The following is a 12,902-nucleotide window of genomic DNA, read 5'->3' as shown; positions in this document are numbered from 1 at the left end:
ACTCAAGGATGTTGCGTTCCTCTGTATTTATGAGAACAGGTATGTGGGTGGAGGTTAGGGACCCAAGTGATTGCCCAGATTGGGCAAAAGCCTTGAGCAGGGAGCTCAACTATAGTGTTCATCATCAGGAGATACATTAGGGATGCCTTGGTTGCAGTCAAAATGCCTGGCAGAAGCTGCATCTCTTTGAGGGGGTTAAAGCAACCCTGGAGCACGAAGCTGCAGGAGAGCAGGGTTTTTCCACTGCTCACAAAAGCAAGTCATTAAACACTGTGGCCTTTCACAAGAGTGCTTGTGTTGCCATCTAACAGAATATTTCCTGACGGTTTCCAGTCACCATTTCATGTTTTCCATTTTGTTTTCAGTTGTGTGGTATTCGCTGGGTTTAAACCATCAAGTACACGCATCTCCAGCATGAACATCTTCCTGCATGGACATAAATGTAATAAGTCAGGGATGCATGGGTTTAAATGGGCACTGTTTTGTAATTCTTTATTGTCAAAGCAGAGTCTGTTGGATCTAACATTACTTAGCGCTACAAAGCTGCCACCAGTAAGACTCCCAAGCTCAATGGATATTTTAACATCACTAGTGTGAGATTTCCAGAGCACATAGCTCGAATCAGAGGCCCTCCGCATCAGACACTTATTTTACTGTTGATTTATTGAAAGGTTGCATGTCCTATTTGCTAGTCTGATATGCTGATCGGTAGTTTATGTCACCTAATATTTGATATTACCCCACACAGTTCCTATGCCAACCCATAAGCTTTAGGAATTGTTCTTCTGAGTTAAACTCAGTGCCATTTTGACCTAGAGTGCAAGTGCCCTTTTATCACCTGTTGGGTTTTTTCCTAAATAAGTGATTCTTAAAATCAGTCATGTGGATGTTCACATCGGGTTTCAGTTGAACCAGCTAGGTCAAATCTCTGCTTGTAGCTCTAGTTCTTGTTCTTTAACCCAGCCTCCCTCTTCTGGGTGTGAGCATCTGTACATCTTCTCTTTTCATGCTGTATCTTGATTCGTTTTCTTCTCATACCCTTGGTTTTACTGCAGGTAAGCAGTTGTGTGTTTTCCTTCTTTTTCTACTAACAGAAAAGACTTGCTTCTCCCCATTTTGCTTATATTTGGTATGGATGTGAAGCTAGGAGCTCCCTTCCACGGACAAACCCAGCTTTTCTTTGGAAAGCTTTTGTAATGGTGGTGATGGTGCCATTTGTTTTCATGTTCTTTTTATATACTATAATGCAGTAATTAGATCAGTTGCCCAGTGAGCAACCCATTTCAGTTGGCACCAGACAGAGGAGGGATGCAGTCCATGTTGCATAAAAGGGCTGCAGCTCCTGAAGGATTTACTCAGACCAAAAATGCCAAGTCCCCGTGGGTGTCAGAGGGCTGCCAGGGTTCAGTGGCAGCTGAGCAGATGGATGTAGCCAGTGTGTTCAAGGGGAGAACGTGAAATTAGGAGAAAACCAGTGCACGTGCTCTTGAGCTTTTCCACACACCACGCCTGGACAAGACTCGAGTTACCAGCCATGTGTGTAGATTTTGTGTAATGTCATTATCACTTGATTTTAAAGCAAAGATGGTGGTGGTGTTGGCATTTACCTTGCAGTGGTTGTCGCTCCCAAGTTAGTGTCTGGTGTGCAAAAGGAGCCATTGACATCTCTTGGGATGCTGGCTCCAAGCTTGGGTCTTGTTTGTACAATGTAGTGGTACCTATGAACCTACCTGAGTGAAATGAGAGCAATTCCCTTCTACAGACCCTGACTTTACCTTGGAATTCCTGAATAAGAAGGCTGTACCAAGTTACTGGAAGAGAATTGTAAACCAGAACTATGTCACTGTATTGCTTTCATCTTTCCTAAAGCTGCTGACATATTTTTACTGGCACTCCTATGCCATCAAATGTTAGGTCTAGGGCAAATCTTTTTATTTCCTGAAATTAAACATTAACTAGCAAGCACCCTAACATTTGTTTCGGTTGTAAATAGGATTTTGGTTTTAAAACCTTCATAATTCTTGTTATTTCAATCGAAAACTAATTTTTACAAACGGGATAAAATCAAGCATAAAAAAAATCCCTAAGGTTCTTGTAACATCTTACACCACTGAGCTTGATTTTGTGGAGAATGGCTTTGACCCTTGGTTTTCGCTACGCTGTTCATCGTTCTGATCATCTTACCTTCTTCCTCCTCATCTTTTTCCATCTCTGCCCAGCCTGCCAGGACGTTTGCTCCAGCCCTAAATAGACAGGCTGGTTTCAGATCCGTGCCTGTTCCCGAGTGGAACGGGGGAAGTTCGATGCCTTTTTAATCAGAACTATCCGTCAGTGAGGCAGACCCGGGTACAGATGAATGTCTCGGCGTGGTTTTGGCTATGTGGCAAGCAACCTTACAGCTTAGCCTCCTCTCTAGCGTGGAGCTGAGGGTTAGTTTCTGTGGGTGTTTTGTAGTGCTTCACATCAAGAGACGTGCAGTTGCTTCTTTCGCTGTGTAGGGAAGGTAAGAGGTAGCAGGGATGTGATGCAGAGCTGGGACTGAAACCCAGGCTTCTGATATTGGAGACCCAGGACTACCCCCTACTTCTGGAGGGTGAAATGCTGTGTTCCTCCCTGCACAAAGCAGAGGCTGGTGCTGTGTGCTGCTACAGCTGGTTGGATGCCCCATGTTCAAAGGATGGTGGGAGTTCAGCTCCAAACAAGCTTGGGGAGGGCTGGGCAAGAGGCAGAGGAGCAGATGGCTGATGGTGGGTATTGCTCCGGCCGGCTGGGCTGCACCAGGGCAGGAGGCTGGTTGTGGCATTGTTCAGTGCTGTGTCAGTGTTACGCTGGAAAATGGAGCTTCAGAAAGCGAGAAGGTAGCCACTGGTTTTCAGCTCAAAAATGAAAGAACACAACATCTTCCTGGCTGCCCAACTGGTCTGTGACTGCAGGAAGATTAGCAGGGCTGCCTGCCTCACCTTCTCTTGATAAAGCATTAATAGACAGAATACAATAAATAGAAACCTCGACAATATAATTGTTAATAAGCTTGGTCAAACACATTTGATATTCTTTACTTGGACAAAATTATAACCCTGTTGGTAACTGAGAGCGCTGCTGCATTTGGAGCCTGCAGAGAAGTTTTACCAGTCACCATTACTACCAGTTATCACCGATGTTTCTAATTCAACAATTAGGGTGGTGCAGAATCAATACAGCTGCCATCAAGTGGGGGAAATCCTGCCTCATTAAGACATCTCAATGTAATTGTTAATAAGTGATATAGTGATTTTGGGGGGCTATTTTTGGGAACTGGTTAGCAGCCTGATGCTAGTTAGTATTTTTATGAGTGATAAAGAAGGCTGTCATGACAAAAGGGGATGAGCTGCATTTTGTGTAACAGCAAAAAAAAGGGGTTCATAGGTAGGTATAAACCATACAAACATTGGAGCGTCCTAGATGCAGGGAGTGTGGACCTGTGTCTGATTCCATATGACTGTTCTCATGTTCTTTCCTGGGGCATCTCTCCTGTTTCTGTATTTGACAGACCAGATGATTCCTTCTGGTCTCAAAATTTCACAGACACGTTCAACTGGTGCAAGTGAGAGACAGTCCAGCCCGGAAGGATGAGGCATCTTGGATAATTATAACCTAAATAAATGCAGTGATAAGTGCACAGAGTGAAACCACTGCTGCGAGCAGGATGGAGATGCTGCATGGCATTTCTTCACTCCTGAAAAGGTGAAGGGAGCCGGAAGGGAGCTTGGTCCCGGGCTGGGAGAGCATCTCTGGAGCAGCACTGTCCCGCTGGGCAACAACCACCCAACCGCCCTCTTCCTTCTGCACCAGGAATGATGCTCAAGGCAAAATAACAGCACCATGTGTATTCTTCTCATGGGTTTTGCTTTTTCAAGAGAGTCACAGGCTCCGTTTTGGATAGGAAATGTAGTGAGTGTGTCTATGCCTTGTGTGACAGCCCCTCTTGGTGGAGCGCAGCTCTGGCGGTACGGCGCTCCTCACTCTGCTTTGCTGCAAGAAATTCCCTAAGCAAAAACTTCACCCTTCTTTAAAGCAAGGCACTTGAAGCAAACAAGCCAGACTGCTAGTACTGCTCATGCCAGCTGCAAAAAGGGGTGGCGATCACTAATACACTGCTAAACACTTGTGCTGGGGGTAGCTGCTCTAAATTTCTCCCATTTCACACAGAGCTGAGAAGGGAAGCCGTGACTGAGTGGTATTTTTGTGGCAGAGCCAATTTGGAGTCAGAATTCCTACTTGGTGGCAAACAGTTTTTTCATATTAAATGGGGAAAAAAAGTTTGAATTTTGAAATTTGCACTGGAAGAACCATTCTCTTTGTTCCAAATAACAGTTATTTGGCTGTGTACACATTAATCACTTCAAATAACAATATTTTACTGTTGTTTAACACACCATTAGATCAGCAGGCATTCTGATACCTGTGAGGATTAAATTCAAGGAGAAAAAACTCATTTTGCTTTCTGACAGCACTGCCTCATGGTGTCTGGGGCTGAGCTCTCCCATTCCACCAGCTGCAGGTGTCACGTGTTTTATGGGGCAGCAGCTCTGCAGCCCTCAGCATTGAGAGGCAAATCCCTGTTCTGGACTCAAGGGCATCAGTATGAAATGATGAAGGAGCAGCGGGTGCAAGCGACACTTAGTACAGGTGCCTTGCTGCAGGGCCAGGGCTGGTTTGCTCTTTAGTCTGGAGCAGTTACTCCCTTATTGCTTTGCTTTATGATGATTGTGCAATTCCTCTTTCAGAGAAGTGGGTTTCAATCTGAGCCGGGAAGTATTCCCAAAGTGCTATTTTAATATTTATTTTCATTCGACTTCCTATTACTGTGGCAACATGCACTTTGAATTTCATTAGTTTTATGCATTTAAGTTCCCTTTTTAAACCTTTGTAAGGTCAGACCCTGCTTGGGTAAATCAAGTTTATTAAATTTGAGATTCGGAGTAATATTTTTCCTCAGCCAGCTGTAGATCACAGGCAGTGAGGGCACTGGGGCTTCTGCCTTTTTGAAGAACATTTGTGGGCATTACTGATAATGTGCATGTGCACCATTAGATAAACATCTTCCAATGCAGATTCATCCTCATGCACTCAGGGTCCACTGGCAACACGTTACCTGCACTGGGATCATGTGGAAGGTGGGGTGTACAGGACCTCGTGCCATGCTCATCAGCACAAGAGCTCAGAGCTTTTGCAGATGAAGCAGCTCCAGAGCTCCTTGGGGTGGCAAGAAGCACATTGAGCACACTAGGCAGGCTATGGGACTGCTGCCTGACCTCAGCATCACTCCTTCTGGGTAGCTCTGGTTTCACAGGGAGCTCTTAGGCAGAAGCTCTTCCCTATGAGGGTGCTGAGGCGCTGGCACAGGGTGCCCAGAGAAGCTGTGGCTGCCCCATCCCTGGCAGTGTTCAAGGCCACGTTGGACACAGGGGCTTGGAGCAAGCTGCTCTAGTGGAAGGGGTCCCTGCCTGCGGCATGGGGTTGGAGCTGGAGGAGCTTTAAGGCCCCTTCCAGCCCAAACCACTCTGGTTCTTTATGGTTCTGGTTTCACAGTTTTTGCCCTGGTGACCTGATGCAAGTAGGTTGTGAGAAGATAGGTTAGTGTGTATTGGCTATCTCCCTGCAGGAAGGGCCCCACAGTCTGCAAACCAGAGGTGCTGGAGAAGTAATGGGGAGCCCCTTGCTGTCAGGAGGCTGAGCTGCCCCAAACTTTTCACTGCTATTTTATGTGCAACTTCCTGACTAAAGTTCAACTTGGAATACACCAGATAATTCAATTACATCTCTGCTGCTGGGTTATATAAGAGAAAGCTGAAACTGTGCCTCATTTCGTAAGGTAAAGTGTGTTCTTCTGCAGATGTGAGCAATTTCCCTGCTTCACAGCATGGTTTCTCTGTGCCTCCTTGGCCGAGCTGGGGCTTCAAGTGTGGAGAGGCGGCTGTAGAGATTTTGTGCCCCGGCATCTTTGGACTGTGCTAAACCTGGGCTGATGATGTGTATTTTACTGGTGTTTCAGCACGCTGAGGAGACCGGAGCAGCTGGATCAGACCGCGGGCCAGCGATCAGCATCCCCCTCCCTCGCACAGACTGCACCCAGCTCCCAGAGCCCACGGGAGATGAGGGGCCGGGGCCAGCCTGGGCCGGCAGCGGAGGCACCGCGGAAGATGCTGCAGGTGGATGCCCGGAGCCAGGGCTCGGGGAGGTCTCCGTCGGTGTCGCCAGACCGGGGCAGCACCCCTACATCCCCCTACTCACTCCCACAGATCGCCCCCCTGCCCAGCAGCACGCTCTGCCCCATCTGCAAGACGACAGAGCTCACCTCGTCCCCCGGCCAGCCCAACTTCAACGCCTGCACCCAGTGTCACAGCAAAGTCTGCAACCAGTGCGGCTTCAACCCCAACCCGCACCTCACCCAGGTAACAGCTCCTCTGCCGCAGGCAGCCTGCCCGGCCGGTTCGGGTGGGTGGTGGGATGGCTGCTGGCAGGTTTTGCAAGAAGAGGTTCTTGCTTTCTTCAAGCATAGAAACTGCACCTTTGGCTTGGGCAGCTGCAAAGCATTGACCGAGAGGAAAAGCTCTGCTGGCTAATTAGGGGATAATTGTGATAACATGAGCTTTAATGAGATGGGGGGGGTAAGTTATTTAAAGGGATGCTGTGGATCACTGGAGAGGTTCAATCTCTGTTGCTGAGATGTCAGAACGCTTGGCTGAGGTGAGATCTCCATACACACAGTTGTCCTGAAGTCAGAGGACTCAAGAGCAGGAGGGGAGCAGAGGGCTTGCTGGCAACCCCAAGGTGTTGAGCATCTTAGACCCTGACTCATCCCAGGTGATGTTTTGGTGGCAGATGAGTTTCAGACAGCATTCCCCTCGGTGGCAGGAGAGAAGCGCGAAGTCGTGCACAAGATGATGCCTTGCTGGGGGAGCGTTTAGTGGGATGTGTGAGATGGAGGCACGGGGTTCCTGGGGGTGGATCCAGCGGCAGTGGTGAGCTGGGGGTGCCAGGGTGTGGGGCTCCCTATGCCAATCCATCATGCTGGAGACCTGCCCACAGGGTGGGAAGTGACATGGAGGGTTTTTGCAGCTGTTAAGAGCCAAACCATGGCAATTTCTGTTCTTGGGCTTAATAACAGAAACTTCACGCCAGGCTTTGGAAAGCCACTGTGCCATTCCAGTGTGTGTGAGAAAACAGGATTTGGGCATTGAAGTCCTTGCATTTCCATGTTTCATTGCTAGTAGCTGTTTCTGGTGAGCACGCAATGCTTGCTGCTGATACTAGGCATAGAGGTTCCTAAACACCATTGTCTGAGCGAGACCTCAGCCTTCCAGTCCTTTTCCCAGACGAAGGGGAGCTGAGGTAACTGATACTCCTGGGTATGGAAAGACACGATTAGCTGGGTACTGCTTGTACCCCTGTAAAGAGTTATTTACCACTACGAAGATAAGGTCTCAGATCTTATAAAGGCCCTTGAGGCAGAAATCCAGTCTCCTGCAAGGAAATGCTATGGGTCACATTTCTGTTTCACTTCTAGATTTGCCACACGTTTGTTTTGTTGTCCTAGCATTGCATTGAAGGCTGGCCATCCATTCTGAATATTATCATTTAGTGGCTAACAAACAGAAATGCACCAATTGCTTTGTTTTCTGCTCCGCCTGGACCTTGTCTCCTCTGCCTTGCCCAAGAGCTTTCCCACAGTGTGCTCTATCCCGAGTCTGTCTTCCACATACTGAAGTTAAAATGTGTGTGTGCACAGAGATTCTGCTTAGCATCTCTAGGCCATCTCTTAGCATCTCTAGGTCTCTGTGAACTGTGATTGCCTGCAGAGCATTTCTAAACATCAAATCATAAAAAATGGGACCTGGAATGAAGAAAGATGTGTGTTGGGGGGGTTTTGTTTGTTCAGAGTTTCAACATTTCCACAGCAAGTAACCTTAGGACTTGTAAGTAGGTCACTGAGGGAGCTGGGGATGAAAACAGAAAACAGTCGTCCAAGAGAAGCATTTACAGCTCGCGTTGGCAGTTTGTGTGATGGGCTGGCTGGGGGAGTAGTGGTGGTTCTGTCTTGTTGAAGTGTGACTTGCTTTCTGCAGCAGGGTTACTTGTGCTGCTGTTCCTGAGCCGCACAGAAAGGTGTCTGAAGCAGTTTGGTGGTGTTAAAAAGGGTTAATGGGAGGCAGCTCAGAGGTTTGTCTCTTTCTTGATGGTAGGAGTCAGGTTGGAAAGGACCTCCAGAGGTTGCCTGATCCAGCCTCTGCTCAAAACAGGGATGAGGTGAGAGGGCTTTGGTCTTTATTCAGTGGGTCTCAAACTCCCAAGGATGGATGTGCTGGTCCCACCTGCTTGACTGTCCTTGCAGGAAATAAAACATGTGCCCAGTTTGGTCCCTCCAACCCTGCAGATGCTGTCGGATGGCTAATGATTGCTGATGAGGCCATTTGTGGGGTTGTATTTTCCATTAGCAGTTCTTTATGAAATGAATAGATTTCCATGTGAATAGTTGAAGTTCCTACTTTGTGCTGCAGTAGATACAGATTTGTAGCTTCTCTTTCTGCTCTTAAGGCTCTTAGCAGCATTAAATTTTCTTGAAAATGTGATAGTTTTGACAACCAAACCCAAGGAAACCGAAATTGTGTTTTAATGGTACATTGTCTCCTCCACAATCTGGGGGGCTGCAAGGAACTGCAGATGTGGTGAGGTGGGAACTCCAATACTTGTTTGGTGTGATGATTTCTGAAACCATTTTAAGAGCCTGGTTTTGAAAGTAAAGTGTTTATATAAGCTTGATGTGTCTTTTATAACTATATGTATATGCTATAAAATAGCTTATCTATTATATCTATATATTAATAAAATAACAGACTTGGTGTATGAGCTGTAGTCCATCATGCTCCATCCTGCCACTTACAATGCCAAAAGCAGATTGTTCAGGAGGGTTAACTGTACCTCCTAGCAGAGCGCCTTAACTTGGTGATTAGGTGGTACCTTCTCCTCAGAAGCACGTATGTTCCTTTGAAATACTCTTTCTTCCTTTTTTGCGTGGTTTGATGGCCCTTTTGTCTTAAAGGTGAGTAATGAATTTCCATCATGACGAAGCAGTTGGCCTCTGCGATACCTTGAGTTGATCCTTGCTGAGAGGAAAAAACCTATCTATTTTGGGGTTTTTATTTGCTGTCTTTTTGTTCCTTTGAGCCACCAGCTCATTCTTGTTTCACAAGGCTGGGCAAACAGCAGCTCCTGTCTGCTGTTGGTGTCACTCAGTATTTCACATGTAGACAGTCGTATTCTCCCCTCTGTTCATCTCCGTGCTCTGAAATAACCACTGCCATCGTCTTCAGCTGGCTTGCGTGCTGGCGTGCCCATTGTCTCATTCATTCACTTATTCCTGAAGGTCAGCGCTCTTGCCATACACAGTTATTTTAAGCAAGGGAAAATGTGAAGCAGGGAGCTGTGATGGCACCATTAAAGACAAAGAGTTCTGAAAAAGCGTGGTAAAATGTAGCAGTTTGCTTACGCTCCTTGTGTAGGAAATAGGTTTCTGAATGGAGATGAGTTATTTTAAACGCGATCTTGCAGCCCTCTGTTCTAGGAGGATTTTTAATGTCTCATTGAAACTTCTTCCTAGTTTCCCTCTGTGCTGTCTTTGAAGGCTTTTTTTGGGCAGCTTGTTCTGCAGGAGCGTACCAGCAATGCTGTCGTCTCCTCGGGGGGGAATAGCTCAGTTTCAAGCCAGCACAATACATTTAGAAAATCCTTTCTTTATACATCTTTCACTTTGTAATGCCACTCCTGTGGCTTTCGCCTGACTGATCCTGCAGCATGTTCATCTGATTGGATTTGCTCTGTTTGGCATCATAAGGAGTAACCTGCAGGCATCCTTTCTGTGTCTCTAGGGTTTTGAAGTGCCACTGCACACTGCTAATTTGATAAATTAATTTCTTCTTCAGTGTTCCCTTAAAATTTGTTGGGTTTCAGTTGTTTCCTCCCCATCCAAAGCGCTAAATGAGAAAATGTAGAACTTGGGTTGGATTTTAATCGAGAGCTGTGGCTCAGCATTAAAATAGGTGCTTTAGTTAGTGCTGTAGTGAAGCTCGAAATGTCTGGCTGCTGAACAGGTTTGGGGCTTTAGAAAATCTTTGTGTTCTCCCTTATGTTTCTATTGTGCTTTTTTTTCTACTTGAAATCTTGTTCATCCAGTGCAGTTTCATAAGTGTTCAGATGCACACAATAGATGGGTTTTTCTTTCCCCTACCCTGGATAAAAGGAGCATATTTATACATGTATGTTCTTCCCCAAATTACTTTCTTTTTGAAGCCCCTGCATTTGCCTCTGAGCCATTTTGAATGTATTCACTGTATTTATGACTGTATGAAGGGGCGATGCTTGATAAACTTCAGTTCTTTCCCACGTCTTTAGCTCTACTTGGGAAGACTGAAGAGATTCTTTGTACTTCCTGCATTATGAATATAATGTAATATGAAATATTTAAAATATTTCAGAATAAATCTGTTCCCTACATGCTCTGTGCCTTGAAATTCATCACCAACCTTTGATCACAGACCTTCAGCAAGTGAAACATGGAAAGTCCCAGGGAGGATTAAAAACTTGCTGGTTGGTTTCCCAACAGGGGTCAGGGTCCTCTGTCAGGAGAGGAAAACCTCTCAGCAGCTCCTGAGTTATCTGTGGAAGGAGATACCTGAAAAATCACTTAAACTTTTTAGGTAAATGTTTAAATTGAATTGTATTAATGGGAAAGAGACTATTAGCTGGGGAGATGAGAATGAAATGGTGTAAGTACGAATGTGGTGAGGCACTGGAATGGGTTGCCCAGGGAGGTTGTGAATGCTCCATCCCTGGCAGTGTTCAAGGTCAGGTTGGATGAGGCCTTGGGTGAGATGGTTTAGTGTGAGGTGTCCCTGCCCATGGCAGAGGGGTTGGAACTGGATGATCTTAAGGTCCTTTCCAACCCTAACTATTCTATGATTCTGTGATTCTATGTACAGTGTAGGGCTGTAGTTATACTATCATAATGTAACAGTAGGTGGTTTTCTGCTCAACTGTGTAAGAAAATTTGGGTAAAGAGGAGCAAAGAAGAAGGAGCTGGGGGCAGCAGAGGGATGACAAGTGCTCAGCAGAGCATCTCGAGGTAGGAGCAAAACTTGTTGGTGCTGGAGGTATGGCCTTGGTCCAAACCTTCTCCGGCCCAGCTCCACCAGCAGGAGTGGTGCCTGCCCACAGCATCACATCATTCATTTAGCAAATTACTTTAAACCACAACAAAACCAGCAACAAAACAACCCCCCAAAAGCCCACCACAAAACCCCCTGAACGTCACAGAAGTTGGGACTGCGTTCATGTGCTTCTTTTCGTAACAGCCCCTATCTCGTTTGGTTCATCGTCTCAGTTTTGTACCTTGCAGTGTATTGGTGTCCAGTTGTCAGTAAAACATGCTGGTTTTGTGAATTAAAAGCACAATCTGAAATACTTATGCTTCAGGAGGCTTTGGCTTGACCAGTGACCACAGGTTCGGTGGCCCTGCAAACAAAGGGCTTCGCTTAGCAGTGCCAGGGGGGTTATTAGTTCTATGTTGAAACAATGACTGTTATTAATAGCAGTAAATCCCCAATCTCTTCCTCTCATCTACCTCATCTCCAGCCTGTCGTTCTTTGAACATCCAAGCATTTACAGGTCTGATACCCACTGCATTGGCCAAATCCCCTTTGGCATCAGTGGTTTTACCCTGGGGTCTCGGAGATGCTGAAACAATTTGATGGGAGCATGACTGTCATTTATGTTTCTGTAATTTCTGTGCCCTGAAGCCATTATTTTACAATAGGTTGTGCTCTGACATACTGGCCTGTTGTTCCTGGTTTTTAATGTGGTGGTTACTGGAACTCTGGCTCACCACTGTGAGCTCTGGGGCACCAAGGGGCGAGCACTAGAGGACTGGATAAAAAGGGTATCAACGTGCCAGTAGATAACTAACCATTATTTTTATGAGAGATGAAATCTTCCCTGTCTGTCTGTGCCTTTTCAAACAACCAGAGTGGTCCTTCTCCTTCTTGGCTCTTCAGTGAGGACATGCAGGGTGATGCTGGCATGGCATCTCCTAAATGTCCAAGTTTTTTCGCGGTGCGTCAGCCCCGTGTTTGATTTAGCTCATTGCAATGGCAGTGACGGCAGAGGAGGAGCTGTGAGGTCACATTTACATTGTCCCTTCTCTTCCCAGCAAGGTTTCCTCCTGCCCTTGGGACCTCGCTGGCTATTCATTTTCCCACCTGTGAAGCAGCCTGCGTCCTCAGCCATTTGCATGCGTGCAGCACTGCACCTCCAAGGGGTATCATTGTGCTCATGCAGAAACATGAGGCTGCATTTAGACATTATAGCTCCCCCTCCCCTGAAAGAATGGGGTTTGGGTCTGGAAGATGCTGGATCTCAAAAAGCAGATCGTGAAGTGTTTTAAGTGTTCCTTTGGACTGGCTTTCCTTGGGTGATTTCAACCCCACTGTCATGCTTGTTGTGGCTGTGGCTGAAGAGTGGGTTGCTGGGGAGGTAAGACTGTAGGGCTGGCTCTGTAAGCAGCAATCCTCCCTTCTGTGCACCTTTCAGCAAGTTCAGGAGCAGTTTTTTTCCTCCTGTGATCAGATCAAAACCCAGTTCACCCTCGGGCAGGCAGGATTTATGTGCTGTTGTGGTGTTAGACAGCTTTTTGCATGTGTACATGGTCAGGTTACACCCTCTATCGTATTGCTGAGTCAAGTTGCCTGTTTCAGAATTATTTCTCTTTTGAGATCATTCTCCTTCATGATACAGCTGTAGAAATAAATCTGGCATTAGCGTTACGTGGCAGATCCGGGAGAAATTTTCCATTGGGTCAGGTGGTGTAA

General features: G+C 46.4%; 1 protein-coding gene across 1 annotated transcript in view; it reads left to right on the top strand.

Annotated features, from left to right (window-relative positions):
• The window catches only part of BSN (bassoon presynaptic cytomatrix protein), a 95,350-nt gene that overhangs the window by 17,503 nt on the left and 64,945 nt on the right, over positions 1-12,902 (top strand). Inside the window, exon 2 of the mRNA XM_057407670.1 lies at positions 6,035-6,434. Coding sequence (XP_057263653.1) covers positions 6,035-6,434 — 400 coding nt within the window. The remainder of the gene's footprint in view (positions 1-6,034; positions 6,435-12,902) is intronic.

This window comes from Pezoporus wallicus, unplaced genomic scaffold, assembly GCF_028554395.1.
Source record: "Pezoporus wallicus isolate ANWC-B61680 ecotype Strahan unplaced genomic scaffold, APGP_CSIRO_Pwel_v1 contig_3568, whole genome shotgun sequence".
Taxonomy (NCBI): Eukaryota; Metazoa; Chordata; class Aves; order Psittaciformes; family Psittacidae; genus Pezoporus; species Pezoporus wallicus.
This window is presented reverse-complemented; position numbering and strand designations above follow the sequence as displayed.